At 36.7% G+C, this 27,443-nt stretch overlaps 4 protein-coding genes across 7 annotated transcripts; 2 read left to right on the top strand and 2 right to left on the bottom strand.

Moving 5' to 3' along the window:
* Nucleotides 1–504: 504 nt before the first annotated feature.
* Nucleotides 505–6,297, top strand: LOC128228664 (protein CA_C1420-like). The gene is made up of 5 exons (XM_052940105.1): nt 505–1,008; nt 3,602–3,770; nt 5,101–5,225; nt 5,367–5,497; nt 5,885–6,297. The coding sequence occupies exons 1-5, from the start codon at nt 708–710 to the stop codon at nt 6,095–6,097; spliced, it is 939 nt and encodes a 312-aa protein (XP_052796065.1). The 5' UTR covers nt 505–707; the 3' UTR covers nt 6,098–6,297.
* Nucleotides 6,298–6,380: 83 nt separating this feature from the next.
* LOC128228666 (nucleotide triphosphate diphosphatase NUDT15-like) lies at nt 6,381–9,195 on the bottom strand. Of its 3 annotated transcripts, XR_008259963.1 has the most exons (4): nt 9,015–9,195; nt 8,474–8,670; nt 7,601–7,826; nt 6,793–6,929 (listed from the first exon to the last, which is right to left on the bottom strand). XR_008259963.1 is itself a non-coding variant. In XM_052940108.1 (3 exons), exons 1-3 carry the CDS (start codon nt 9,170–9,172, stop codon nt 6,404–6,406), a joined length of 471 nt encoding a protein of 156 aa, XP_052796068.1. In that variant the 5' UTR covers nt 9,173–9,195; the 3' UTR covers nt 6,381–6,403. The 3 variants fall into 3 exon arrangements, 2 of the variants coding, with proteins under 2 accessions (XP_052796068.1, XP_052796069.1); XM_052940108.1 differs by lacking the exons at nt 7,601–7,826; nt 8,474–8,670 and adding an exon at nt 6,381–6,519 and having other exon boundaries at nt 6,733–6,929; XM_052940109.1 differs by lacking the exon at nt 6,793–6,929 and having other exon boundaries at nt 6,940–7,826.
* LOC128228665 (frataxin, mitochondrial-like) lies at nt 9,187–17,607 on the top strand. Of its 2 annotated transcripts, none has more exons than XM_052940106.1 (5): nt 9,187–9,385; nt 14,864–14,958; nt 15,290–15,407; nt 15,988–16,085; nt 17,280–17,607. In XM_052940106.1, the coding sequence occupies exons 1-5, from the start codon at nt 9,290–9,292 to the stop codon at nt 17,422–17,424; spliced, it is 552 nt and encodes a 183-aa protein (XP_052796066.1). In that variant the 5' UTR covers nt 9,187–9,289; the 3' UTR covers nt 17,425–17,607. The 2 variants fall into 2 exon arrangements, with proteins under 2 accessions (XP_052796066.1, XP_052796067.1); XM_052940107.1 differs by lacking the exon at nt 9,187–9,385 and adding an exon at nt 12,767–13,045.
* LOC128228663 (snRNA-activating protein complex subunit 3-like) lies at nt 17,608–27,423 on the bottom strand. The gene is made up of 9 exons (XM_052940104.1): nt 27,241–27,423; nt 24,986–25,078; nt 24,700–24,799; nt 22,933–23,085; nt 22,541–22,681; nt 20,288–20,370; nt 19,749–19,913; nt 19,115–19,222; nt 17,608–18,526 (listed from the first exon to the last, which is right to left on the bottom strand). The coding sequence occupies exons 1-9, from the start codon at nt 27,414–27,416 to the stop codon at nt 18,379–18,381; spliced, it is 1,167 nt and encodes a 388-aa protein (XP_052796064.1). The 5' UTR covers nt 27,417–27,423; the 3' UTR covers nt 17,608–18,378.
* Between the last annotated feature and the right edge of the window lie 20 nt (nt 27,424–27,443).

Raw genomic sequence — 27,443 nt, 5'->3', positions numbered from 1 at the left:
AAGCACTTTGGGTGGATCAAACCTTTGGAAAAATAAGGATAGGTCAAACAAATTATGTTCGACCATGTCTTGCGACTTACTCGAGGGTTGATAATTTTAAATGGTGGTAGCCCCTTTTTACAACCAAAGTATGCATTTAATTTCGCATCCATCACGCCAATGATATGTTCAATATGAAGGATAATTAATTTTCCAAACGTTTGAGAGTATAGCCAGGAAAAGGACATGTTTAAACTATGTAATAGCTAGTTTGATGACCCGAAATAAAATCTTAATGACCAATAATGGGCGGAGTGAGTGCAGCGAACGAGCCCTTTTTATTATTATGATTTTTATTACAGTATACTTCAGGTCTTCTGATTGATTTAAAATATATCCTCATTGGTTGACCATTGTCAATGCAAAATCTGACACAGCTAGGGTGTGTGGATCGGATGAGTTACCGTAGGCGACACCCGCGAGAGTTAAAAATCATAATGATTAAGCCTACTAGCTAGGCTAGAACATAATGATTGCCTATCTGCAATTTCATAGGCAGACGATGTAGGTTGTATTCTAATATTCGTTCTTACTGCAACTATTTTGACAACGAAGATTCAATAATGAATGTGTTATAAGATAACTGACGACTGTCACTGGTAATAAGGTCACATGTTGAATCGGGGATAAGGGGCACAACTATTTTAATCTGAACTGGTGACTGCAAAATGGAATACACGACAAAGCTCACGTTAATCGGATTATATTTTTCGTTGACAATTTTAGAATATGTTCATGGTGAAATAGTCGGAGCGTTTGTACTTCCTCATGGCGGCATAGCGTTGGACCCACGAAACTTTAACACCACGAATAAAACAGAAATACAGCAGGCCAACAAGCTTCATGAAGCCTGCTTGAAAGTAGGTCACGACATAAGAAGTTTAAATCCGGAAGTTATTTTTCTGAGCACGCCACATGGGATTGCCGATTACAAAAACTTTTTAATGTACAGTAACAGCGTGGGGTCAGGTGAGTCATAAACATTTGTTTTCGCGTTAATGCATCTGAAAACGCTTATTTTATCATTATTTTACTCTTTGATATCGAAGTTGCAGAAAAAAACAACATAATTAAGGTATAAAATATATTAATTTGCTTTTAGTGGGGTGCGAACTGAAGCCGGTAAAGTTAAGAATATGAAACAAAAAAACGTCGCCTTAACCATATGACCGACACTGTACATATAGTGTGTGTATACCACGTGACAAATTGCGTCATAAATGCTGCGTTGGAAGGCAACAGTTTGCTTCGAATGAAGACTTTAAAATGGTGTAGTAAAGGAAAAGTTATCTTTGTTTAAAGTCTTCATTTTAAGCAAAATGTTGTCTTCCGACGGTAGCATAATATTTTTTTATATTATCTTGGCCTCGTTTGCAGCCTACTCTTTCTCGACAATATCTATCAGAGTATATACATTAGGGTGGCAGTGGTTATTAATGTTATGGTGCCATCCCTCAACATGAATTGTAGTGCGTGGACCATCATTGTCGTAGTGGTTCCCATGTTTTCTGATTTTCAGGCTGTACATGTAGGCATTTGAAACTAGAGTCTGGCCTCCTCTGCTATTCTCAATAAACCGTATATTAACTAGCGCGTTTGCCATTTTAGGTGGATTATGAATGCTGAGGAAACTGACCCTCTTTTTATATTATGTTAAACAATGACTTTCAGTTTGTTTTGTTCTTCTGAGTTTTAAAATGTTGATTACAAGGAATGTCTTAAGTGCATTTAGAAGAACTTATCAGTATTGTTTCCAGAATGATTATTAATTATTATTTTTGACTATTTGCATTTTATCTATACACAATTAAAAAAAATGTTTGCTTTTATAGATATGCATTGCAAACAAATGACAACGAACCTTATATTTATATTCTACATTAAATATGCATTTCAAACAGAGTGAAACAAGATATCCGTAATAAAAAAAACATTGAAATAATAATGTTTTGAAAGTATACGGCAAGAACAAGTTTTTGTGTGTAGTTCAATTTTTTGTCGAACAGTATAGAAAATACAGGTAAGTTTTAGGTGCGAAGAGATAATTGGAGATAATTTGTAAGTGTGAAAATTAGCGGTTGGGAAAGTGGGAACAAACCGACGTAATTTATCACGTGGTATATATATACACACACACACTGTTGAAAGATTTCGTAACATCGGCCAAATATTTCTCCCACCTCAGATAAGTAGATCCAATAGTTTAACCATGCTAGAAATTCTTATCTTGCCCACGGGCGAAGATAAAATGCCCGTATGGAACTTTTAATAGTCACTACATTGTAATTACCTCCCTTGTTGAAGACTGTAGTCTGTAGCATCATGGAAACCTTGTCTTGTGGCAATATTTAGAACGCTAATTAATTATTTCTCGCTTCAAATGTCACCATAAAACAGTTTCACGCACCTTTCAAGAAACAATGCTTCACTCTCCTTAGAACTATTTAAATACCGATTTGACTATTAACATAATCTGAATCACTGCACGTATTTCCATGACAACCACGAATTATCGCATTTTCATACGCAATTTTTTTCACTAAGCACAAGAGTTCCAGCAAAAAAAACCCATTTTTTACCTAATTTTGTTTAAATGAGATGGGAGAAAAAGCATCTACCATAGCCGCTCGTGTAAGATAGGTTCATTCCGACCCTCGCGCAGGGTCTTTTGCGGAAACTCGGTAAACCTCTCACAGCGAGAACACATTTACCATTCATGTCATTTCAAGGTCAAGGTCAAACTTTACCATTTTTTCAGTTAATGTGTGGCCTCGGGTTTGGGTTAATGGTCAACACTCAAAATGTATTCACATATAACAAGTGAATGTCAAGTAGATTTTTATTCGTCTTCTGTCAATTGTTGTGCAAAAACGATCTGAAATGTGCAAATGATAATTAATAAACAAAAAAACTATCCTAGCACACCGGATAGGCATTTCCGGTGAATTCAGCCGTCTGGCACACCCCTATGCCAGATGAGTCACGCTCTGTGACGTAATACTTTTTATTTATTTTATTATACACTTTATGTAACCATTATTATGCAATTTCAATAGATAAGTTCCATAAACATTAACTTGACAAAAATATATCTTCAAAACAAAACAAAATAACCCTTAAAAGACGCGATATCGTAGAAACTTATTGACGTATGCAGTAAATATGTACAAATTACTGCGCGTCATGACGTCAGTAAACATCATCGCACGCGCTTTTTTGTGAATTGAACAACAATGCGCTATTTATGTATTTTCTTCACAAAACAATATGATTTAAGGTATGCTAGAAAAAATATCTATCATGTGTGTCCGTTCTGGATAGAAAAATCCGACCCTCGGGCACGCTGCATTGCCGGTAACTCGGCAAGCCTCGTTACCTGGCAACGCAGGTGCCCTCGAGTCGGATTTTTCTATCCGGAACGGAAACACATGACATATATTATTAATGCTATATTTACAAATAATGACACTGACAAGTACCAGGTATAGTCGATATATATAGTTTCTTCTTGTTCTGCAAATTTCAAAGAAACGAACGGTTTTATTACATACTTGTTTTACAGGTTTCGGTGACGTAGACGACTGCTTACAGAAGCCATGCCAATACAACCTCACAATAAACTTAGATTCAAATATCGCCGAAAGGTTCTTTGCAGCACAGGGTTACTCGAATAACGTTAGCCTGCTTTCAGCGTTCGGGCCAGAAGGAAGCAACAATTCGGTCCCATTAAGGTACATGAATATAAAATGCGAAAAAACCCGCAAAAATTGTTTTAATTGCTCAAAATAATTTACCGTAAAACGGTAGGATTTGTTAAATGCATTATTATGTTTGACTCATTGGACTGTAATTATCAAAACAAAAAAGCTTATGATTTTGTGTACAGCGATAAATAGCGATATTTGGTGCTTTTTAAAACTGAGTATTTAGTGATTACGTAGCTGTTAATAAAAAAATCCATATAGACGATATTTTTTGATTTCAATGTAAGATCGTATTTTATTTCACGAGTGTCATAGAAAAATATATTTTCACGAAAGACTTCGCCACTCGTGAAAATACATAATTTGTTTCTATGATCACGGTACGTGGTGTTTCTTTTATGCTTATTTTTGAGTTTTATTGGTATCTTAATTATTTTTCTGAATGCCCCCTTTTTGAAGTGTTTAATTGTTATTCTTATTATGATATATTTTTTTGTTCATTGTTTATCATTTACTCGTTTTAGTGCAAACATTTTATGAACATTCATCAATGAAGTTTTATTAATGCATCGATCTATGTTTCAAATAATAACAGTAAATGCACGAACGTATTTTTAAATTGAAATGAAAATGGAATGGTCGGAACGCGTAAATAAAACAAATGTGAATAAACGTTAGATTTGAAACAGCTTTATCATAATGATCTCTGTTTAAAGCTGTACGTTTTCTCAAAGATTGACCGTCTTGACAACTTTTCCTCGTTTGTCTCGGAATAGGCCAACCTTTGTGTAAATGTTCGGAAAATGGTGATATAAGACTGCTCAGACCGGAAATTGATGGTTTATAGCATTTTTTTTCCTTTAAGAAAATGAAATTTCAGCAGTTTTCCAAACAATTGACATATTATGGTTTGGTAAGTAGTGATCTTAGAAAGTATAGGCTTTTGGTAAGTGTTTGGTTTCTCATCTCAGGTGAGCGATTTAGGGCCATTATGGCCCTCTTGTTTTATATTTACAAAACGAACAGACTGTTTATTTGTCTTATACAAGAGTACATCGTCGTAATACAAAAAGTTATATATATATATATATACATGTCACGTATCTAAACTGAAAAACATTATTATAAAATGTAATGAAGGCATTTTTTTACAGTCAAATGAGTTGAACCTATATTTTTTCATCAACCCATGTATTCCCTTTTCAGAGAAAACAAATATGACATTCTCAATATTGCAGTAAGCTAGCAAACAACCTTTCAACATTTAAAATGATTGTTTTGCTAAATGATGAGTTGAATGTAGTGTTTTCATTTTAAACGAACACGTCATCTTATTCATGTCACATTTTTCTTGCAGATGGGGTGAGGTGATACCGCTGTTGTTGGTGAATATGACAGCTACAGTGAAAGTAGTCATTTTGTCACAGCCAACACGACGGTACACGGAAACATTGGACATGACAACCGAACTCACAAATCTTGGTATCCAAACAGTTTTCTCCTATATCCATGTTAACAGCAAAGGAGAGTGATGCATATACTACATTTAAAACTAATGTTAAAGTTTTTTTACCTAACAAACAATATAGTTTGAACGTTAACATGTCCATATTTTTGTTTCAGGTCGACATCTGGGCATGTTCCTGCACGGACTTACGGAACGCGTTGCCGTAGTGATAAGCGCGGACCTCGCCCACACACACAAGGCAGACGGACCTTACGGCTACTCAAACGCATCAGAGCCATTTGATAAGGTATAAGTGGGTGCACCGGGGTGGTATTTAGTATTGACCGGTGTGGATTCCCGGTATTGCCCATCCTCGGAAGTACTCATATTTTGTAACTTAAGTATTATTATGAACAAAAACCTCAACTTACATTCCAAAACGACACCTTTATCAATATAGTTAATATATGTTTACATTATGCTCACATAAAAACATCTTCATTTTAAAATATTATTGGTTTCAGCAATGACCATTCCAATCACATTTGTGTAGCATACAACATTGATAATTTTTTTTAAATGGTACGGTGAACCACAATGATCATGTATAAAAATCACAATGACGTACTATAGTAGTTTTAACAATGCGTTTAAGCATATTTAACTATTTTTTTATAACGGCATTTTATTTCAGCTCATGGGCGACTGGGCGTCTACCATGAGTTCAGTGTTTATCGACATGGCCGCCCAGTACGTGGATCGCGCTCTGTCATGCGGCTATACGGGACTCAAGATGCTGGATGGCATGTTCACGCTGGGCACGCCACGCCTTCGCCCCCTGCTGTACGCAAACCTTCACCCCAGCTATTACGGCATGATGGCCGCGTCATTCCTGCCAGACGTGTGAATGACCGATTGAACGCGGCCGGCAACTGATCACATGGCGGTCAATCAAGGCTCATGCTCACAAAAGACATATTCAGTCATCCAAAACCGTGGAAAGTTATTGTTAGAATACATGTGCATCAAATGTCGTTGTGATGCAGTCTTTAGAAGTCAAATACGATTATTGTCTTGAAATATTCCGTTAGTAAAAGTTATGAATTACACAGTGTCAGAGTAATGATCTATAATGCACAAGTCGAGCTTCACAAACCGCGGTCGCAGTCAAAATATCAGCACATTACACATATCTTAAATGAATCATTATTAATCAGTTTAATCCCATCTTTATCAAAGGGTTCATACCCTGATCAAGAAGCAGTCTTAGTGGAAAAAATAACTGTTCCGGCTTGGCTTTTAGTTCTCGCCATTCCATCCAGTACCAGCCTAAAATAACAAAATGGGCATGGGTTTAGTTCTAATAATATGTTTAGCTGGAATTTGGGATCTGGACATAAACACGTGTTGGTGCAATACTGTTTGCTGGTCGTTACAAAATGATTCAACACAAAAATGCATGCGAGTATTTCCAACGCGTCGTTAAAATATATTGAGAGGTGAAGAGTACGAAATTTTGCGACGTTTAAAAATACAAAACACCTTCGCATTTGTCTGGTTCCATATTGACTGGTTCCCGCTGAAAGGTTTCGTCCACTTCCCCTATCATATAAAGCTCAAGGTAGTGGTAATCATGATCTAGATCAAGGCCGTTACACACGTGGTAGAATTGGACGTTCTTCAGCTGAAGTCCCGTCTCTTCTTTGGTTTCCCGAATAGTGCACTCTTCCCATGTCTTGCTGTAAGAAAAAAGAGCTTAAAATGAATCTTGGTCAAACGCTCGTAATGTATTAGTTATTTATTTACGTAGCTCTCAATTTCGTAAACATTGTCCTTTCCAATAACCGAGTCACACATACCTTCGATCACTATGGATTTCACTTTCGATTTGTTTGTATGAAGCCCCCTTAAGGTCAACCAAAACATTTATACTGTTGATTGCAGTTTAGAAGTTTACGTGAATAATTTGAGGAAAATGTTTTTTGCATGTTTGAACTAAAATCAGACCCCTTATCTCAGTACATTGTTTTTCAATTCAGTAATTAATTCATTTCTTACAAGTATTTCTCAAAATTACAGCTTGTTTGACTTTCGATATGCGTCTCTCTTCAGCTAACAGGTATACAAATATAAGTGAAGTTCTCTAGCCAAATTACACACTGTAATGTTTATTTTCGCTGTCCAACCTTCAATGTATGTATAATTGTAGACGAGAAATAACAACAGAAGCACATACGGCATCTTTATTTGTAAATCGATCAAATCTAAAGTAAATGTTTTCACATATATGCACAGAATATTTGAAACGTTATGTCCGAGTCTTAATACGTACACAAATCATCATTTGATGATAAAACGTTTGTTCATTTTATTAGTTTACTTCAATCGTGCTAATACTCCACCAACGTACTGTTCGTTTCTATACTTCTACACCACAGCATGTACCATGCCCTGACAATCAAATATTTCAGCAGGGGCTTCGTTGCAATGCGCAGCTCTTTCCAAGCGTCTAAAACTTTAGTGCAAATTTTATCAGTCACCGTCAAACGGGTTCACACCCATCTTTCTGAAGATCCTAAGAGGACAGAAGAGCTGAGAACCGTCAGGGAGGCTGTTCCAAGGAGTCCATTCCCAACCTAAAAATAAAATACAACAAAGATGGACATAAATAAAGCACATATAAGAGTATATTAATAATTCGTGTCACTTGTATCAACAGGTCCTCGCGTTGCATCTTTTAATATTAGTCTTAAATTGCCATTGTGTAAGAGCGTAGTTCCAATGATTTCAGTTTAATAACAGACTTGGTATAGAGGAAAGCTATTCGGAAAACGCTTTGAACCAATCCACTGTTTTCAGGGACTGGCTGTACGGCAACCAATTATAAACCGATTATAACACCTTGTTTCTTTATCATATCATGTAGTATTTTACTTTGAGGCCAGTACCCCAATATGAGAACGTGCGCGTAATTTCATCGAGCTCTAAATGCGGATGTCCATTATATAGTATTGGTACCATCTGAGAGGGTATTACTTGCTGAGCAATTATATCGTTAGTTTATGTAATATTTTATTGCAGTTTGTTTTGTCCACTATTTTAACTGAAATCCGGTATATCAAATAATCTATTTTACAAAATATCAAGGCTACAAATGCGTATTTGTTAATATATTTACACTAATGATATTCTTTCATTATAACACAAACCTTTTCAACTGATACCAAAATAATATGGGGTCACAAAGGAGGCCTAAATGAAACCCTGTACTAGACCAAATTACCGTCGCATTTTTCTGGCTCCAAGTTGACCGGCTCCCTCCTTTGAGCTAGATCGACCTGGCCCGCCATAAACAACGTGATGTAGTGGTAATCCGTATCCTTCTCAACAGCGTTGACGGCAGTCACAAACCTGATGCCGGTCAGAACGAGTCCAGTTTCTTCAAGCAGTTCCCGCTCCGCACACTCCTCCCACGTCTCCCTGGGTTCCCGCGAAACAAACGAAATAACAAAGTTATCTTGAGCTGACTGAGATATGTAATCACTGACGCCGTGATGGTACACATGCAAGTGCATCGAAATATCTGTTCAGTCATAAGTATCTATCGTCAATAGGAATCTGATAATTAGCAGATTCTATTCACTGTCAAAAACATCGTCGTTTATTATTCTATAACCATGGTAGATTTTTTATTGATAGCGTTTGTTGAAGAGACCTATTTGTTACTGCTGTTTGTACATTTATGTACCAGTACGTTCGCGGTACGGGACGATGTAGATGTACGGGAAATAGTAATTTAGCGAAAAAACAACATAATGATCTACCCGAATTCGAGATGACCTACTGGAAGCGCAAACATTCCTTCGCCTGCAACATTTCCTTTCCTTTTTCCGACCAAAACGCAGCCTGTGTGATCTGTACTTGTGACTAAAACGCCTATTCCAACTTTTGGACGTTTTTGTTTATCAAAGGGCGCAGACATCTTTTAGATCCGTAAAGTTTTGACGACAAATCTAGAAGATGATTGGTTAATACTGCTGTAGGAAATGTATTAGCCAATGAGAATTCACATTCTATTTATTTCATTGAATCAACAAAAATGAACATCTGTGGAAGAACTGTTCTGCGTCGGCTATTGAAAACCACGAATCTACGATGTTTTTCGCATTTAAAACACGTCAAACAAAAACAGAAGGTAGAAATCTAAATTGAACACCCTGGTTTCCCCATGAAATGTGGCATATATTTCATAACAAAGGTCATCACTCTACGAAAGTTATTAAATCGAAAATGAAAGTAGAATCACAGTGAGTGGCACAGGGTATGTTGTGGAAGAAGGCGGCAAGTGGTGGGAGAAGTCGATTTGTGGTGGAATAGGGTTGAAGTAGGAAAGGGTATGGTGTAAGTTACCAAGGGGATGCAGTGAGAGAGGATGGCAATGTGGGTGTAGGAGAGGTAGTCATTCTGACTAGTAGGAGAGGGTGTAGTGTTGTGTGAGAGGTTGAAAAGAGGATTGGGTGTGGTGAGATAGATCTGGCAAATTGGATATGGTTCTTGATTATGGAAATAGGAGCAAGTATAATGGGGGAGTGCAACATGTCTGGTGGGAGGGATGATTAAAGAAGATATGGTGAGAAATGTAAGAACTCAGATTGGGTTGTGGGAGTAAGTGGCAAAGAAGGATGTGGTGGGAGATGGTGGCAATGGAAGTGGTATGGCTGGGGCAGGGGGAGTGGTCCATGTGATGTAATATGATTAAAATAGGGATGTGTTATGACAATGGTCCATCACAATTGGAATTAGTGCAGTGGGAAGGGGTCACGGACATGACAGACCATGGACATTACGGACCAGACATAACGGACCAGATTTGGGGACATTATGGACCATATTTTGGGACATTACAGACCATGATATATAATTTTACTCACAGTTTGTTTTAACTTTATAACATACCATATTTGCGGACAATTATTTATAATTGAACTCAGTTTGTTTAAACTTTATAATGCACCATATTTCGGGACATTATGGACCATGAACTATACTTTTATTGACGATCTTTCAAATTTTGTTCATCTTGGACATAATTATTTTACATATTATTTTATTAAAAATAAATTTACTTCAGACTTATTTACTGTGGATGTACACTGGTCTTTAACCCCTAATGGAATTTCACAGGAATTTACAATGGTCACAGTAACCAATGATCTATATTATTATTAAATTTGAATTTCACGGGAATTTTTCAGTTAGTTGGAAGACATTAATTATACCCCCACAAACGAAGTTTGGGGGGGTATATAGGAGTGAGCTTGTCGGTCGGTCGGTCGGTCGGTTGGTCTGTCAGTCGGTCTGTCGGTCGGTCGGGCGGTCTGTCGGTTTTCATGGTTTCCGGACGATAACTCATGAAAGGCTAGACAGATTTGAAAACTTTTTGGTACACAGGTGTAACATCAGAAGATACAGGTCAAGTTCGATATTGGGGCTGGTGGGGCCAAGGTCAAGGTCACTGTTACTAAAAATAGAAAAATGGTTTCCGGACGATAACTCATGAAAGGCTTGACAGATTTGAACAATTTTTGGTACACAGGTGTAACATCAGAAGATACAGGTCAAGTTCGATATTGGGGCTGGTGGGGCCAAGGTCAAGGTCACTGTTACTAAAAATAGAAAAACGGTTTCCGGACGATAACTTATGAAAGGCTTGACAGATTTGAACAATTTTTGGTTCACATGTGTAACATCAGAAGATACAGGTCAAGTTCGATATTGGGGCTGGTAAGGCCAAGGTCAAGGTCACTGTTACTAAAAATAGAAAAACGGTTTCCGGGCGATAACTCATGAAAGGCTGGACAGATTTGAACAATTTTTGGTACACAGGTGTAACATCAGAATATAAAGGTCAAGTTCGATATTGGGGCTGGTGGGGCCAAGGTCAAAGTCATTGTTACTAAAAATAGAAAAACGGTTTCCGGACGATAACTCATGAAAGGTTTGACAGATTTGAACAATTTTTGGTTCACAGGTGTAACATCAGAAGATACAGGTCAAGTTCGATATTGGGGCTGGTGGGTCCAAGGTCAAGGTCACTGTTACTAAAAATAGAAAAATGGTTTCCGGACGATAACTCATGAAAGGCTAGACAGATTTGAACAATTTTTGGTACACAGGTGTAACATCAGAAGATACAGTTTGGTACACAGGTGTAACATCAGAAGATATAGGTCACATTCGATATTGGGGCTGGTGGGGCCAAGGTCAAGGTCACTGTTACTAAAAATAGAAAAACGGTTTCCGGACGATAACTCATGAAAGGCTTGACAGATTTGAACAATTTTTGGTACACAGGTGTAACATCAGAAGATACAGATCAAGTTCGATATTGGGGCTGGTGGGGCCAAAGTCAAGGTCACTGTTACTAAAAATATAAAAACGGTTTCTGGACGATAAATCATGAAAGGCTTGACAGATTTGATTAATTTTTGGTACACAGGTGTAACATCAGAAGATACAGGTCAAGTTCGATTTTGGGGCTGGTGGGGCCAAGGTCAAGGTCACTGATACTAAAAATAAAAAAACGGTTTCCGGACGATAACTCATGAAAGGCTTGACAGATTTGAACAATTTTTGGTTCACATGTGTAACATCAGAAGATACAGGTCAAGTTCGATATTGGGGCTGGTAAGGCCAAGGTCAAGGTCACTGTTACTAAAAATAGAAAAACAGTTTCCGGGCGATAACTCATGAAAGGCTAGACAGATTCGAACAATTTTTGGTACACAGGTGTAACATCAGAAGATAAAGGTCAAGTTCGATATTGGGGCTGGTGGGGCCAAGGTCAAGGTCATTGTTACTAAAAATAGAAAAACGGTTTCCGGACGATAACTCATGAAAGGCTTGACAGATTTGAACAATTTTTGGTACACAGGTGTAACATCAGAAGATACAGGTCAAGTTCGATATTGGGGCTGGTGGGGCCACAGTCAAGGTCACTGTTACTAAAAATATAAAAACGGTTTCTGGACGATAAATCATGAAAGGCTTGACAGATTTGATTAATTTTTGGTACACAGGTGAAACATCAGAAGATACAGGTCAAGTTCGATTTTGGGGCTGGTGGGGCCAAGGTCAAGGTCACTGTTACTAAAAATAGAAAAACGGTTTCCGGACGATAACTCATGAAAGGCTTGACAGATTTGAACAATTTTTGGTACACAGGTGTAAAATCAGAAGATACAGGTCAAGTTCGATATTGGGGCTGGTGGGGCCAAGGTCAAGGTCACTGTTGCTAAAAAAAAAACGGTTTCCAGATGATAACTCATGAAAGGCTAGTTTTTCACTTGTCAGCAGTGTAACTCAACAGATTTAAATAAAACAATACATGCATGATAAAAGAAGATGCAGTGTGCAGTAACCTTGGAGTTATGGCCTCTTTTCAAAGGAATGGTTTGCCATTCCTGTGTCCAGGCGGCATTGGGGGGTATTCGTCACTCCTGTGACAGCTCTAGTTTTGGCAGGTGTCATATCAAAATGAGCTCTCATATACAAGTATTTATTAAAGAATGAAGAGGATTGGGTGAATAGATTAAAAAAATGTTAATAACATTATAGATCATAGTCTGTTAAGTTTCTCAAGATGGTCCGTAATGTCCCGAAATATGGTCCGTTATGTCCCCAAATCTGGTCTGTAATGTCCATGGTCCGTAATGTCCGTAATTCATGGGAAGGAGTGGCAAATTGGTTGGATTTGAGTTTTAAATGTGATTTGATATAAGAGGATGGCAATAAGGATGGAGTGTGGTGCGAGAGGTACATATATGATGGAGGAGGGAGTATCAAATATAGAATGGTAAGAAAGGGTGGCAATGGGATTGCTGGGAGTGGTAAAGGAGTCGCTGCTTGAAATGAGATGAAGTGTTGTAGGAGGGTGGTAATATATGTTAGCATCTATTTATGGAATGATGGTTAATGGGAAGTGAATGTAGTGGAAGTGGCAAAGGGGATATTGTAGGAAAATGTGGCAATACAAATATTAGAGGGTGTGGTGTGGGGTGGTATTATTGTAATTTTAATTTTGGTTTGGTTGAAGAGGATACAGGCTGGGTTTGGGAGGATTTGAAATTGGAAAGGGGTGTTCAGTCACTTGGCATGACAAAATAATGTGAACATGACATGATATCAATGGCAGATCTTGATACATACCATTTTGGAATATAGTTTGATATCAGATAAATTATCTTTATAGATGTTCATCTGTTATCGGACAGAATGAACCGTTAACAGCATGCCTTTCCATTTCATTTTGTTCCCTTTTTCTGCTTATCAATTCGATATTATAATATGTATTATAAGATGTCATAGGAATTTTCTTAACAGTTTTTATTTGGTTCATAATTTTTTTTCATAATATTTCACCTATCTGGCAGTATTAATATTTAAAAAAAAATAGTTTTCATATGTTAACTTAAATGTCACATAAAAACAATTTTAATCAGTCATAATACAATGAATGCAAAAAGAAATCATCTCAGATCATTACATTATAGCCTATACACTTCAAAGAAGAGGGGGTATATTGCTTTGCAGATGTTGGTCGGCCAGTCAAGGTTTAACAAGGAAAGGTAGTCAAAAGCTTGTCCAAGTAATAACTCACTTAAACTCACTAATGTCATCAAACCTTGAATGCGAAAAGGTTGTCAAGAGTGAAAAATTGACAATGCCTGCACCCATTTCCCTCAAACTTGACTTGGAGGTTGGGTCTGACCAGTAGATGACCCCTATTAATTTTAGGGGTCATCGGGTCAAGGTCACAGTAGACCGAAGCTTGTCCAAGTGATAACTTGACAGTTCCTAGGCCTATGGTCATCAAACTTGATATGAAGGTCGGGCTGATCAGTAGATGACCCCTATTGATTTTAGGGGTCATCAGGTCGAAGGTCACATTGAAAAGTGAAAAGGATGTCAAAGCTTTTCCGAATGGTAACTCAACAATGCCTGTACCTATGGTCATCAAACTTGACATGGAGGCTGGGCCTGACTAGAAGATGACCCCTTTTGATTTTAGGGGTCATTGGATCAAAGGTCAAGGTCACAGTGACCTTAAATGCGGAAAGGTTGTCCGAGTGATAAATCGACAATGCCTGCACCCATGACCCTAAAACTAGACTTGGAGGTTGAGCATGACCAGTAGATGACCCCTACTGATTTTAGGGGCCAATGGGTCAAAGGTCTCAGTCTCAGTGAACTTGAACGCAAAAAGCTTATCAATGTGATAACTTGACAATGCTTGCACCCATGGCCCTCAAAGTCGACATTAATGTTGGGGGGGGGGGGGGGTGACCAGTAGAGGACCTTTAATCCTCTATTGATTTTAAGGTTATAGAGTCAAATGTCAAGTTCACTACTCATATTGGTCATTAAAATTTATGTCAAACTTACTTATTACCTGCTGCTAACAGGATACATGTTCATCTGCAAATATCAGTCGTCATCAGAATATAATTAAAAACTCTACTACTATCCTCACACTTTGAATGGTCAAAATCTTAAAACTGCCTCAAAGGTATGCCTCAAAGGTATGCATTGTCAATGACAAATCAGCTGTCATTTCGGTTCACACTTATTTCATTCATTTAAATGTTTTATTTATCAGCTGTGACTGTTTCAGGGACATGCCCATACATGTATCTCAGAACTGTCTGCTGGCTTGACCAGTAGTTACAATCTTGATGGGTGCCCAAACCAGCGCTTTTTCAGCACACAGTAAGAACATGAGCAAAACATAAAATCATGAATTTTAGTAATTATTACGACATTATTATGCAAACTTTTTGTATTTATTAAAATGCCTCACACTTACAAAGTCAAGAAAGTGATTGTGGCATGACTTGCTGGTTATATTTTTCATATGCAATGAATACAAATTTATTTTGATGGTAATATTTTTTAATCCTTTGCTTGTCTGATTTAACAATTGTCTGTTTTGCATTTAATTGTTTACATGCAGTACATGAAGATAATGTCTCGATATCTAATCTGTGTTCAGATGTGTGGAACTATATTATATGTAGTGAAAATGATATTTTTTCCATAGATTAACTCCAAATAAGTATGAAGAGATTGCTGATGAAACTCTAGACTCCCTCACCGAGATGTTTGAAGATATTCAAGAAAGATTTGACTGTGGCCCTGAATATGATGTTTCATACAGTGTATGTATTCATATTGGCTAATTGTTATAAATGTATGTACATTTGCTTCATCATCATTTTTATACACCCATCATAAGATAAGATGTATTTTTGATTCATCAGAAGCGTCCCCTTAACTTTTAAATCTCTAATTGAAAAAGCTTTAGCTCAATTTCCACCAAACTAAAACAATATATGAATGGGCAGAATATCTTGACGAGGTTTGATTACCAACCATGTTTGCTCGGTCACTTTTCAGTTATGGCCATTGAATTGCATTTATTACACAAACTTTGTTGACTGCGCTGTACTAAATTTGGACAATACATTTTTGTATGTGTTTGTGTTCAATTACTAAATATTTAAAAAAATAATCATAATTTTGATGGGCGTTTCTTGTTAAGGTTTTCCATTCCTGTTAATAAGTAATTAAGGCCAGTAAAGTAATGAGATATGTTACAATAGTCAGTATCGTTTTTTTCATGCAAGCTATTCTAATGGAATTGTTATTTAATATTTATTTAAGGTACACATACACTATGTTTGCCCATTAACTGTACATAATTAATTTCAATGTGTAACTTTGATACATTTGTTTCAGAGTGGTGTTTTGACAGTGAAGGTCAACCCTAAATGGGGAACATACGTAATCAACAAACAATCTCCCAATAAACAGATATGGTTTTCATCACCAAAAAGGTAATTCAGAGATGACTTTTTCGCTCACCTTAGCATGAAGAGCTATTGTGCTTGATCAATGTCTGCCGTCAGGCGTCGAGTATATTCAAAACCTTTAAACATCTTCTTCTCTTAAACCCCAAAGGCCAGACTCATGATATTTGGTATTCAGGTTGTGGTGCTTGACCAAGATTATTCAAATTTTGTCCCTGGGGTCAATCAGCATGAGGGCCAATTATTACACGAGACTGGTCTCATGTAGTGGCTTTATACAAACATTGTTCAAATAATATCTCTTGGATCAAAGCTGACTACACTCTAGGGGTCCAACGTTTTCTGCATATATAGTTAAATTTGGAAAACTGTAACCACCCGGCCCAGACCTTTGATAGTTAGTATGTAGCCTCATGTAGTGGCCTTTTACCAAAATGGTCCAACTTATGACCTTGGCGAGAGAAATGACTGTCAGGGGTCTTTGGTTTTCTATATACTTATATTTAGTAAAATCTTCGAAAATCTTTTTATCTGAAACATTAAGGCCAAGAACCTTAACATCTGGTATGCAGCCTCATGTAGTGGTCATTTTAATACCAATAGACTTGTTGACTAGTTATTTTTTATCAGGTGAGCGATCTAGTGCCCTTTCGGCCATCATGTTTCTTCATTTTATAAAAAAATAATGAACATAAATAGACCACACAAATTGTAAGAGCATTGGCTTGTCTGCTCATGGCCTCTCATTTTAGAGAGAAATACTGGATTGGTTTCTGCCCATTAAACTGTATGAATCTACCAGCTGGATTTTTCTACGTAATAAAATGAATTGGTACATTTATAAACTAAACAATATTGTATACATGTATTTCTGTATTTTTTTAACAATGAATACAACGAACAATTAGATTTTTGTACTCACATACAGGTAATTTTTGGAATGGATAAATCGATTGAGATAGCAACTGTACTCCAGTGTTTAATATCAAGCAAGAGGGCTTTGGGTCAAGTAACTGTTTTGAACCATATCGTCTGTGACAACATTCAATAACTAATCTGCATGTTAATAGCATGCATTGTATTAAATAATAGCAGTGTATTTTATCCCAACAATAGTTATTGCACAGTATAGCTCTGATATAGAAGAGACATTCTTCAATTTGGTACAAGTCAATGCATTACCTTGTTTAGTGGTATTAACATCTTTTCTTTTAATTACAGTGGACCCAAGCGCTACGACTACGTCGATGGCATGTGGGTGTACAAGCATGATGGGAGAGTTCTTCACGATCTTTTAACAGAGGAAATTACAGAAGTGATGGGAAAAACTGTGGATTTCACAATATGTTCATATGGGAACAGATAGCAAATGTTTAAGCTTATTAAAACTATTCTGGTAAACTTTTCAATATTCAAAATACCTCTGTGTGTGAGTGTGTCTAGAGTTATTATAGGTGAAGATATTCATGAACTGAACATGTATACATAATACTATTTATGATAATGTATGTATACAAATATATACAAGAAAATAAAGAGTGAAGAACAATTAGTATTTGCATTTATTTTGTACATTGATTAATATTTAACAAATGAGCGCTTGCCAATGGCAAAACATTAAGACAAATGATCATGTGGCGCCTAGTTATAAATGTGCTAACAAACATGTATAGACCTAGAGCACAGCTAGCAAACGCCAACACTTTTTGTGTTTTTCAGTCCAATCAAGGTGCCACAAAATTTTTTTAAGTTAAAGTCTACATGTGTGTATTGTTATATTGAATATGTGTATCGATATCAAGTTTTCATGTTAACATCTAAATCTAGAACTAATGAACAGGACAATAATGCCATATTTTCTTTGAAAAATGGACAAGCAAAAACATGTATACATGAAAACATCATTGATCAAATAAACAAATTCTATAATAACTGTGTTTTTAATCCACTTCAAAAACTGGAAGCATTCTTGACAAAACTAAAGCATAGCAGAAGTAGACCCATCTCCGATCTACTCACTCTGCCATTTTCTGTCAATGAGCATGTAGGTACACTTGCTCTGCCATTTTCTGTCAATGAGCATGAAGGTACACTTGCTCTGCCATTTTCTGTTAATGAGCATGTAGGTACACTTGCTCTGCCATTTTCTGTTAATCAGCATGTAGGTACACTCGCTCTGCCATTTTCTGTTAATCAGCATGTAGGTACACTCGCTCTGCCATTTTCTGTCAATGAGCGTGTAGGTATACTTGGCGTGCACAGTAGAACATCATCATTTCACTGTATTTATATATCAAGCCATTCATCTGAGCTGCTTTCATCACACAATAGCTTGGTGATCAAAGAATCTGTAAGCTTCAAAGTCACCAATTTTCTTATTGTTTAAATCATAGTGTAGCGACCTAAAGCACACATCACAGAAGAAGCAAGGGTTTTCTGGGGTAAACTCGCTCCCATATGTGATCCACCTGAAAGGAATAGAGATCATTTTATGATGCATGAAAACACAATTAACTGAATTTCTCGATATTGGCATTTGGGTTTAATTTCTCTATTTTGATATATTCAAAATATTGACAACACACATACACATCTTCATATTTTTTGTCACTGTAACATAACAATATATACTAATAACTATAAATATATTTATACATGTATATTTCTTTCTTACTACTATAAAAGAGAGTGCAGGTTTTTCTATGATGGTATACTATTAGTGCATGGAACATTGTACTTCCAGGGTGCTATGATATTGTACCTTACATTGTGAACAAGAACAGAGTAAGTGGCAATCAACTGTTTTTCTTAATTGATAAAGGGACACCAGTCACCAAATATTAAAGGCAACATGCCAAAACTTGTACTCATTCGAAAAACTTTCAGTTAAGGTTACGATGACAACAGCAACAACATTGCCGCTACTGATGATATGAACAACAAGTTTTTTTACAAAAGTACAACACATTGACATTTTTTCAGGCAACAGACTCGTCAAAGATAAAATTATTACATGTTAAAATTACTTCACATTCTAAATTAAGAATGAAATTCACCTTGCAGCCTGTTTTGTGCAGACCCTGCAAGCTGTTCTAACTCGCTGATATTTCTTCATCAGATATGGGTAGTCACGCACATCCTGGGGATGCTCTTTGGTCAGCAGCCTACAAGCAATAAAGCATTGCATTGGTTTGTTAAAGGGTTAATTAAGTAATCTTGTTTGTAACATTACTACGCTCAATTGCATGCAATTAATTTGAATATGAAGTAAGGGTTTACAACTTTTCCAACAATCAACTTGATAGTTTTTGTTTATTATTTCAGTTTTTCATGCCCAAACCTATTATGGATCTTTTACACTAGTATGTTATAAAGCTTATCCTAAGAAATATCAATTGATTCTTGAAAATCTTTATTCTATGACTATATTAAAGAAAAGCTACTCAGCTTGAAAATGTAACAAAAAGCGACTCATTCTTAATATTATTACTATAGTTCAGGAAAATCAAAGAGCACTGCAAGGCAACATCAACTCTCATCCTTTGTTCAAACAAGTAGCATGACATGTCCAATAACTTAAGTCTGAGCCTTTATGCAACAACACCACCACAACATTACCTGAACATTTTTCATAGGGAACAGACAAGCTCAAACCTGTTACTTTTATATCTTTTAAAACACAAAACATACTTGATATCACTGATGACCATGAGGTGCTCACAGTCACCCTGATGTAGGTAGAGATAGGGATGGCCGAGCCTCAAGGTCAGATCAAGGAAGGTCGTCTCCTCCATCCTCTGTGTCTCAAACGGCCCTACTTGACGGTCTGGGTCGCTTGCCCAGTCACGGATCAACCTGGACAGTACATGTTCATGATATTGCTTATTTGTATCAAAGGATACTAAGTCTTCTGCTTCCCAATCTTTTCAAAAGGATTCATGTATATTTCCAAAAACATGAAGCGTTTCTGTAATCAAGCTAGTCTTATTTTAAGTAAATTAAAATTTAAGTATCTCTAGTCATCTGGTTTAATCATGTTAAATGTTCAAGGCTTCGCAGAAAACATCATTATGCAGGTTTAATCATAAAACCTGTGTATGTTTGTACTACTTGCAATTTTATTGTTTCAATTGTGAAACTACGACTTAATTAAATAAGTTAAACATGTATTTGAGCCAAACTGAAATATTTTCACAAAGAGCTACATGTGAAACACACTGCTGCCTTACTGACTGTAGTCCCTGGCATCATCCTCACGCAAATCATTGTAGAATGTGTTGTTGATGAAAAAGAACCCTGACTTGTAGATGTCCTGAAAATCATTCATGGTATTTGATGCGCTTTCAAATATGTTTCAGAGCTACAGATAAGGGTCGAAATGGGCGTAAATACACTTTAAAAATCGCCCATTACGACATAAAATCAAACAGCTGTTCGTACCGGTACGTTTTAAAATAATAAATAGGGCATAACGTTCTTATGAGTATTTTTTACTGTTCTAGCAAGCCGTTTTGACTAAATGTTAAACCGGTTTATTAAAATTGATTCACTATCAGATGTTTAAATTAAAAAGGACTTGTAATTTGCCGAGCAACATTTCAATTATGTTAAGTTCTTATATAATTATGTATTATAAAAGTTCATTAAATAAAATAATTCATTCAATTTTGTAATTTAATGTAACAGTACACTTTAGAAATCGATTACACATTAATGAATGGCACAAGGGTGTACCATACACTCTACTAGATCGCATAAGGGTGTAAAGTACACTTTAAGCAAAAAAGTTATCTGTAGCTCTGATGTTTCATATCTCGGACAGCTGGCATTAAAGCATTAATAATACCCTAAAACATGTTCTTGGGCTCAGCCAAAATAACTATTGCTATCAAATGAACATTCATGGTTTGTTTAAAAACTGTTGTATTATCCATGTTAAAAAATTAAGGTTAAATACATTCATACATAAAGAACAAATTAATTACATACATAGTAAATAATGCAAGTATTACTATTTTTGTTACAGTACAGGTAGCAATGCACTTTTGACAGTTCAGTAATGCTATCACAGTCCATGAGAATCTGGCAACAGCTTACAAATGTAACTCTGGCAACAGCTTACAAATGTAACTCTGGCAATAGGCTGATAAATGTAACTCTGGCAACAGGCTGACAAATGCAACTCTTGGCAACAGGCTGACAAATGAAACTCTTGGCAACAGGCTGACAAATGAAACTCTGGCAACAGGCTGACAAATGAAACTCTGGCAACAGGCTGACAAATGCAACTCTTGGCAACAGGCTGACAAATGAAACTCTTGGCAACAGGCTGACAAATGAAACTCTGGCAACAGGCTGACAAATGCAACTCTGGCAACAGGCTGACAAATGCAACTCTTGGCAACAGGCTGACAAATGAAACTCTTGGCAACAGGCTGACAAATGAAACTCTGGCAACAGGCTGACAAATGCAACTCTTGGCAACAGGCTGACAAATGAAACTCTTGGCAACAGGCTGACAAATGCAACTCTTGGCAACAGGCTGACAAATGAAACTCTTGGCAACAGGCTGACAAATGAAACTCTGGCAACAGGCTGACAAATGCAACTCTTGGCAACAGGCTGACAAATGAAACTCTTGGCAACAGGCTGACAAATGAAACTCTTGGCAACAGGCTGACAAATGAAACTCTTGGCAACAGGCTGACAAATGCAACTCTTGGCAACAGGCTGACAAATGAAACTCTGGCAACAGGCTGACAAATGCAACTCTTGGCAACAGGCTGACAAATGCAACTCTTGGCAACAGGCTGACAAATGAAACTCTGGCAACAGGCTGACAAATGAAACTCTTGGCAACAGGCTGACAAATGAAACTCTGGCAACAGGCTGACAAATGCAACTCTTGGCAACAGGCTGACAAATGAAACTCTTGGCAACAGGCTGACAAATGCAACTCTTGGCAACAGGCTGACAAATGAAACTCTTGGCAACAGGCTGACAAATGAAACTCTTGGCAACAGGCTGACAAATGCAACTCTGGCAACAGGCTGACAAATGCAACTCTTGGCAACAGGCTGACAAATGCAACTCTTGGCAACAGGCTGACAAATGAAACTCTTGGCAACAGGCTGACAAATGAAACTCTTGGCAACAGGCTGACAAATGCAACTCTGGCAACAGGCTGACAAATGCAACTCTTGGCAACAGGCTGACAAATGCAACTCTTGGCAACAGGCTGACAAATGAAACTCTTGGCAACAGGCTGACAAATGAAACTCTTGGCAACAGGCTGACAAATGCAACTCTTGGCAACAGGCTGACAAATGAAACTCTGGCAACAGGCTGACAAATGAAACTCTGGCAACAGGCTGACAAATGCAACTCTTGGCAACAGGCTGACAAATGAAACTCATTTGCAGTATATTTTACACAAAAATAGGCTAATTTCACTATTGTATCTTAATGCAATCCCTCTTAACCTTGGCATAATTTTGGCAATCGGCATCTGGGTTCTCGCTGGCATCTCCCGCCACAGCAAGGTCATGCACACAGCGGACAACGTCCCGGAGATCAGTCAACTTCTGACGCCCCAGCACCAGCAGGGTATTAGATGGATACAACTTGAAGGCAAGAATATAAGGCATTTTATTATAAATATTTTTCTCTTTAATTCCAGATCATAATTTACAAGGTTGACTCAAATGAATTGGTTATAATTTTCCCAGTTTGATCTTATGAGTCTTTCTGGCTTCTTTCAGGCTCAAACTTTTTAGATTTGATTTCTTAAGCACTATCGCTAAGAAATGAAAAAGGAGCCTTGAAAATGCTTCATCTAGCACAATAATAATGCTTATAACATTGTTCAGCTCACCTGGTCAGTCTTGGGGTGATCTTCATCTCTGTCCTGTAAGAAGGTTTTAACCCCTCGATGGATGTTCACAGTGAGAATCACGTCAGGGTAGATTACTCTGCAGTCCTCCGGCACAGTCTTTACTATGTTGGTGATTGCGTTGTTGTAGTGAACCTTTTATACAGATACAAAGGTCATAACAAAAATAAACAATACTACCACTTAAATAACAACTGGGTTTGAAGAGGGAAACACTCAATAAATTTTGTATTCTTAGAAAATCTTAAATGTTTAAAAATGAAAATTGAATTCCTAAGTTTACACAAGTTTAAAAATAAATATTGTATTACATGTAATTAACTTAACTATAATAAACTGTTCATTTTCAATATCAAATTGAATTAATATTTTAAATTCAGATTAGAAATATGCATGGTATAGTTCATGCATTCTGAGTTTTAGACAGATACAATTGAAAACAAGGAGCCCAAGAGGGCCTATGCTCTACTGGCATGGCTCTTGTGGTCATTTTCAATCCAGAGCATGTATGTAAGAGTAATAGGCAACAAATATATAGTTCACTTTTTGTGTCTGGGTTAGCTGAAAACACTGCACGTTCAACATCTGAGGACAGAAGGTGTTGTAAGCAGATTAGTTGCATGAACTATTTTAATATGTGCCAAGTAAAGGTAATCTGAGGGTAAAAAATATTTGCTTTCAAAACTGTACTCATGGTCAAAATTTCATTTCTGTAGCTTTAAAAATAAAAAAGTTGGTCAAAAGGTCAAAGTCAAGGACATCGGAGGACAACATTGATGCTTGTTTGCAAAACTGTACACATGGTCAAAATTTCATTGCTGCAGCTTTAAAAATTAAAAAGTAAGTTAATAGGGGTGGGGGCCAGCTTTTGCCCAAGGGGCATAATTTCAAATGTTTTGCTAGACAGTCATCATACGATGCTCCACAACAAATATCAAAGGTATGGGCCTTGTTTAAAACAAGAAGATTTTGAAAATATTTCTTAAATAAGTCCCTATGAAACTTGTGACCCCTGGGGCAGTGCTAGTTTTGACCCAAGGGGCATAATTTGAACAACCATGGTAGTGGACCACTAAATTAAGCCTTGTTCAAAATAGCAAGGATCTGCATAGCTGTTTCAGACAAAAAGGTTTTTAACATTTCCCAATTTAAGTATACCAAACCTGTGAACCTGGGGGCGTGGCCAGTAATGACCCCAGGGGCATAATTTGAACAAACATTCACAAGCAATTGTGACTTTACATGTGAACTTGGCTAAAAATAGACTTCGCTCATGTAGACTTGGCTAAAAATAGAATTGGCTAAAAATAGCATTTTTTTTATACTTTCAAGACCCATAATCTAGGCATGCATGGGCGGATCTGGATCTGGTTTTCAAAAGGAACCGAGCTTTAATGGATATCTAAATACTGTACAAGTTTCAGCAAAATACAATCAAAACTGAAGACTGTATCTTGTTCACAAGCAATTGTTTACACAATAGCATTTTTTTAATGCTATCAAGGCCCTTAATCTAGGCATGCATGGGTGGATCTGGCTGGTTTTCGCAAGGAACAGAGTTCTAATGGATATCAAAAACTGTACAAGTTTCATTGAGATACAATCAAAACTAAAGACTGTATCGTGTTCACAAGCGATTGTTTACAGAGGCATGGACGCACAAACGCACATCTTACATACACATTACCATTGCATAAGCTCTTCTGGCCTTTGGCCAGTAGAGCTAAAAATCATGACTTCATGGTTTACCAATGAGTGTAAATCATTCCTCTTGTATTTAAATTTTCTCATCATCTCTCTGGCATAGTACAAACTGTGCTTTCTTTTGTCCAGCTCTTTCTTCTGAAATCTAAATCTTATCAGGTTAAAATATCTTTGCATAAAAACACCGCACAAAATTATTTGAATGGTAAAGTTCAGATTTTAGGAGAAAACAAAGGTTTTAACAAAAATATGTGAAAATCTTTCAAATAAAAATTTGTTTCAATTAAGATTTCAGTTGCTGTAGGGATGACGAATACAGGATAATCATTACGATGTGCAGTAGAGGTTAACTTGGGGTGGTATTTTTTCCAAGCTGTCCCATCTCGTCTTGGTTTCCACTCCTGGCTTGTTCAGCAGATCCAAACTTAAAAACAAGTAATCAGTATAAAACCATCATAACCCTAAGGCTTCATAACTGTACAGAAACTTTTATTAGCTAGATTTGGGAATAAAGAAGAAATGATGAATGAATACTAAAGAGACCATCACTTTTTAAAGGGTCAGCCATCTAATTTGGATGTGTCATTGGTAAGTCATGATAAGAAGTTATTATTAAAATTGGCTGTATGACTTAAGAATTTCCTCCATAGGATTTTATTTTGAGGTCCTAAAACTCTCATGCATACATGTCATATTTTTAAAAGGCTCCCGAGGGGATTTTGTTCAGAATTCCAGCCGATATGATACTTATTCCAGGGGATATTTTATCATCGCCATTTTTCGCTTTGGTGCGGTAGCATTTCACCTTAATTTCCTTCTGAAACATCCAGAAGTGTTTTATTTACACTTTTTTAACTCACTTATATTTTTATGAGACACTGTTTCTGTCCATTTCTATTAAAACAATGCAACACACATGTCGGCTGCTTAATTTCACACTGTTAGATAACCTCATTAAGCTTCATAGCAGAGAGGGCATAACTTATACACTTAAACTTAAAATGACGTAGTACCCGGTTCCCTTAATCGATTAGCGAAAGCGGCCAAAGAACGGGAACCATCAGAAAAGCGTTGAGTGTTCCGGTGGTTCCCGCCCTTCGGCCGCTTTCGCTAATTGATGAAGGGGAGCTGGGTACCACAGCATTTTGACAGAACAACGTCTGGCTAGCGCTTGTGATAATTCGCATTTTGAAGCATTTTTGTCGTATACTGTTTCTCTCGACAAGAATACCAGTTTTAACGTGTATATAACGGGCACCTGCATCTATGAGCCAGGTATTTTGTGTGTAGCTTACGAAGAAGTTATAATTTTCGACGAGAATTGGACTTTGTTTACCTTTTCGCCGGGCAAACATTCTTCACTTGTTCCATGTTACAGTATAGGGTATTATTTAATTTTGTCAAATCTTGTTTTATGTTTATGGCAATGTATTATTTTTGTGATATACATGTTCAAGTATGTATAAAATATAATTTTGGCCAGTTGAAATTATTTGTTGTGACTTTAATGAGCCTTTGTCATCAAGCCACTGTGCCGGTCACGGTATGAAGACAATGCCAGATGAACATAAAACTTAGCAATTTTCTAGATTGAAACATTGCAAAAACAAATCACAATCAGTTATACGAAAATGCATTTTAAACGTCTCAGAATGTGTTCATGATGATATGAATAAAATTGAAGTAATTTTAGATTCGGAGATTCAGTTTCGCCAATGTGATGTATTTTTTCAAATTTAGTTTGTATTTTCCATGGTGTATACGTATACTTAGGAACTCAATATTATTTACAGTGAAAAAACAACAACAAAGCTTTAAAAATGAATAATAAGAGTGTGAGTCTTTGTTAAAAAATGCGAACCCAATAAATCTGACATTTCAAAATCAATATCCATACGATTAGTAAAGCATTGCCTTAAATATAGTTCGACCTATGAGACGGCCAGATTCATATATAATGTAATATAGGTTACATTTTCATTCCAAATAAAACGGTTGGTTAAGCGTACCATTTTCATTAACATCTGTCATATGTTTAAAAAAATAATGTTACTCATTCAAAACAACACATTTTTGTTTAAGAATAAGTAAATAATAAGTTTTACTAAATTAAGTACTCAGTATTTATGTCTAACACTTGATACTTCTTCACGTCTTTCTGGGCAAAATTAAATACATTCTTCTAAATCTTGACCCAAACTACAGCAACTCCCTAGATATGATAACATGATTATACACATGGTCAGATTCTCAGTCAATTAGGGGTTAATGTATGGCTGAAATTGACTCTCGTCTAGAAATGAAAAGTGGAAAAATTGGCTGGTATTTCTTGGCATGCCGGACACGCAGGGCCTACAATATACTGCAGATGCCGAGGAAAAACTATGGACTGATAAGATTTACTTAGTGTTACTTAATGTCTAATAACAGTGCCAATTCCCTTCCAGCTATACATCTTGTGAAAATAATCTGTTAAAATAGAGAAACAAGGCGTGTAATACCGAGAAGTTACTTCCGCATTTGTGTTATATGCAGTTTTTATTGTATTACATTTTTTGGACATTCGCGAAAATATATTACAAATACCTGCAGACGCTCTCTAATTCTTTAACATTTTCTTCACTCATGTTCATTTTTTCTGCAAGTAAATCTGTGCTTTTTGTTGGATCTGTGGCACACTGAATATAAACGTCATTGCTCCACTGAGCCAGGAAATCTCTAACATTGATCAACTCCGAAGCTTCGAATCGCTGTCTTGACATTTTTATTTTGTAAAAACGTCTGCCCAA

Source organism: Mya arenaria, chromosome 3, assembly GCF_026914265.1.
Source record: "Mya arenaria isolate MELC-2E11 chromosome 3, ASM2691426v1".
In the NCBI taxonomy this organism is placed as follows: Eukaryota; Metazoa; Mollusca; class Bivalvia; order Myida; family Myidae; genus Mya; species Mya arenaria.
Note: the sequence above shows the minus strand (reverse complement) of the source record. Positions and strands in the feature narration are given on the sequence as shown.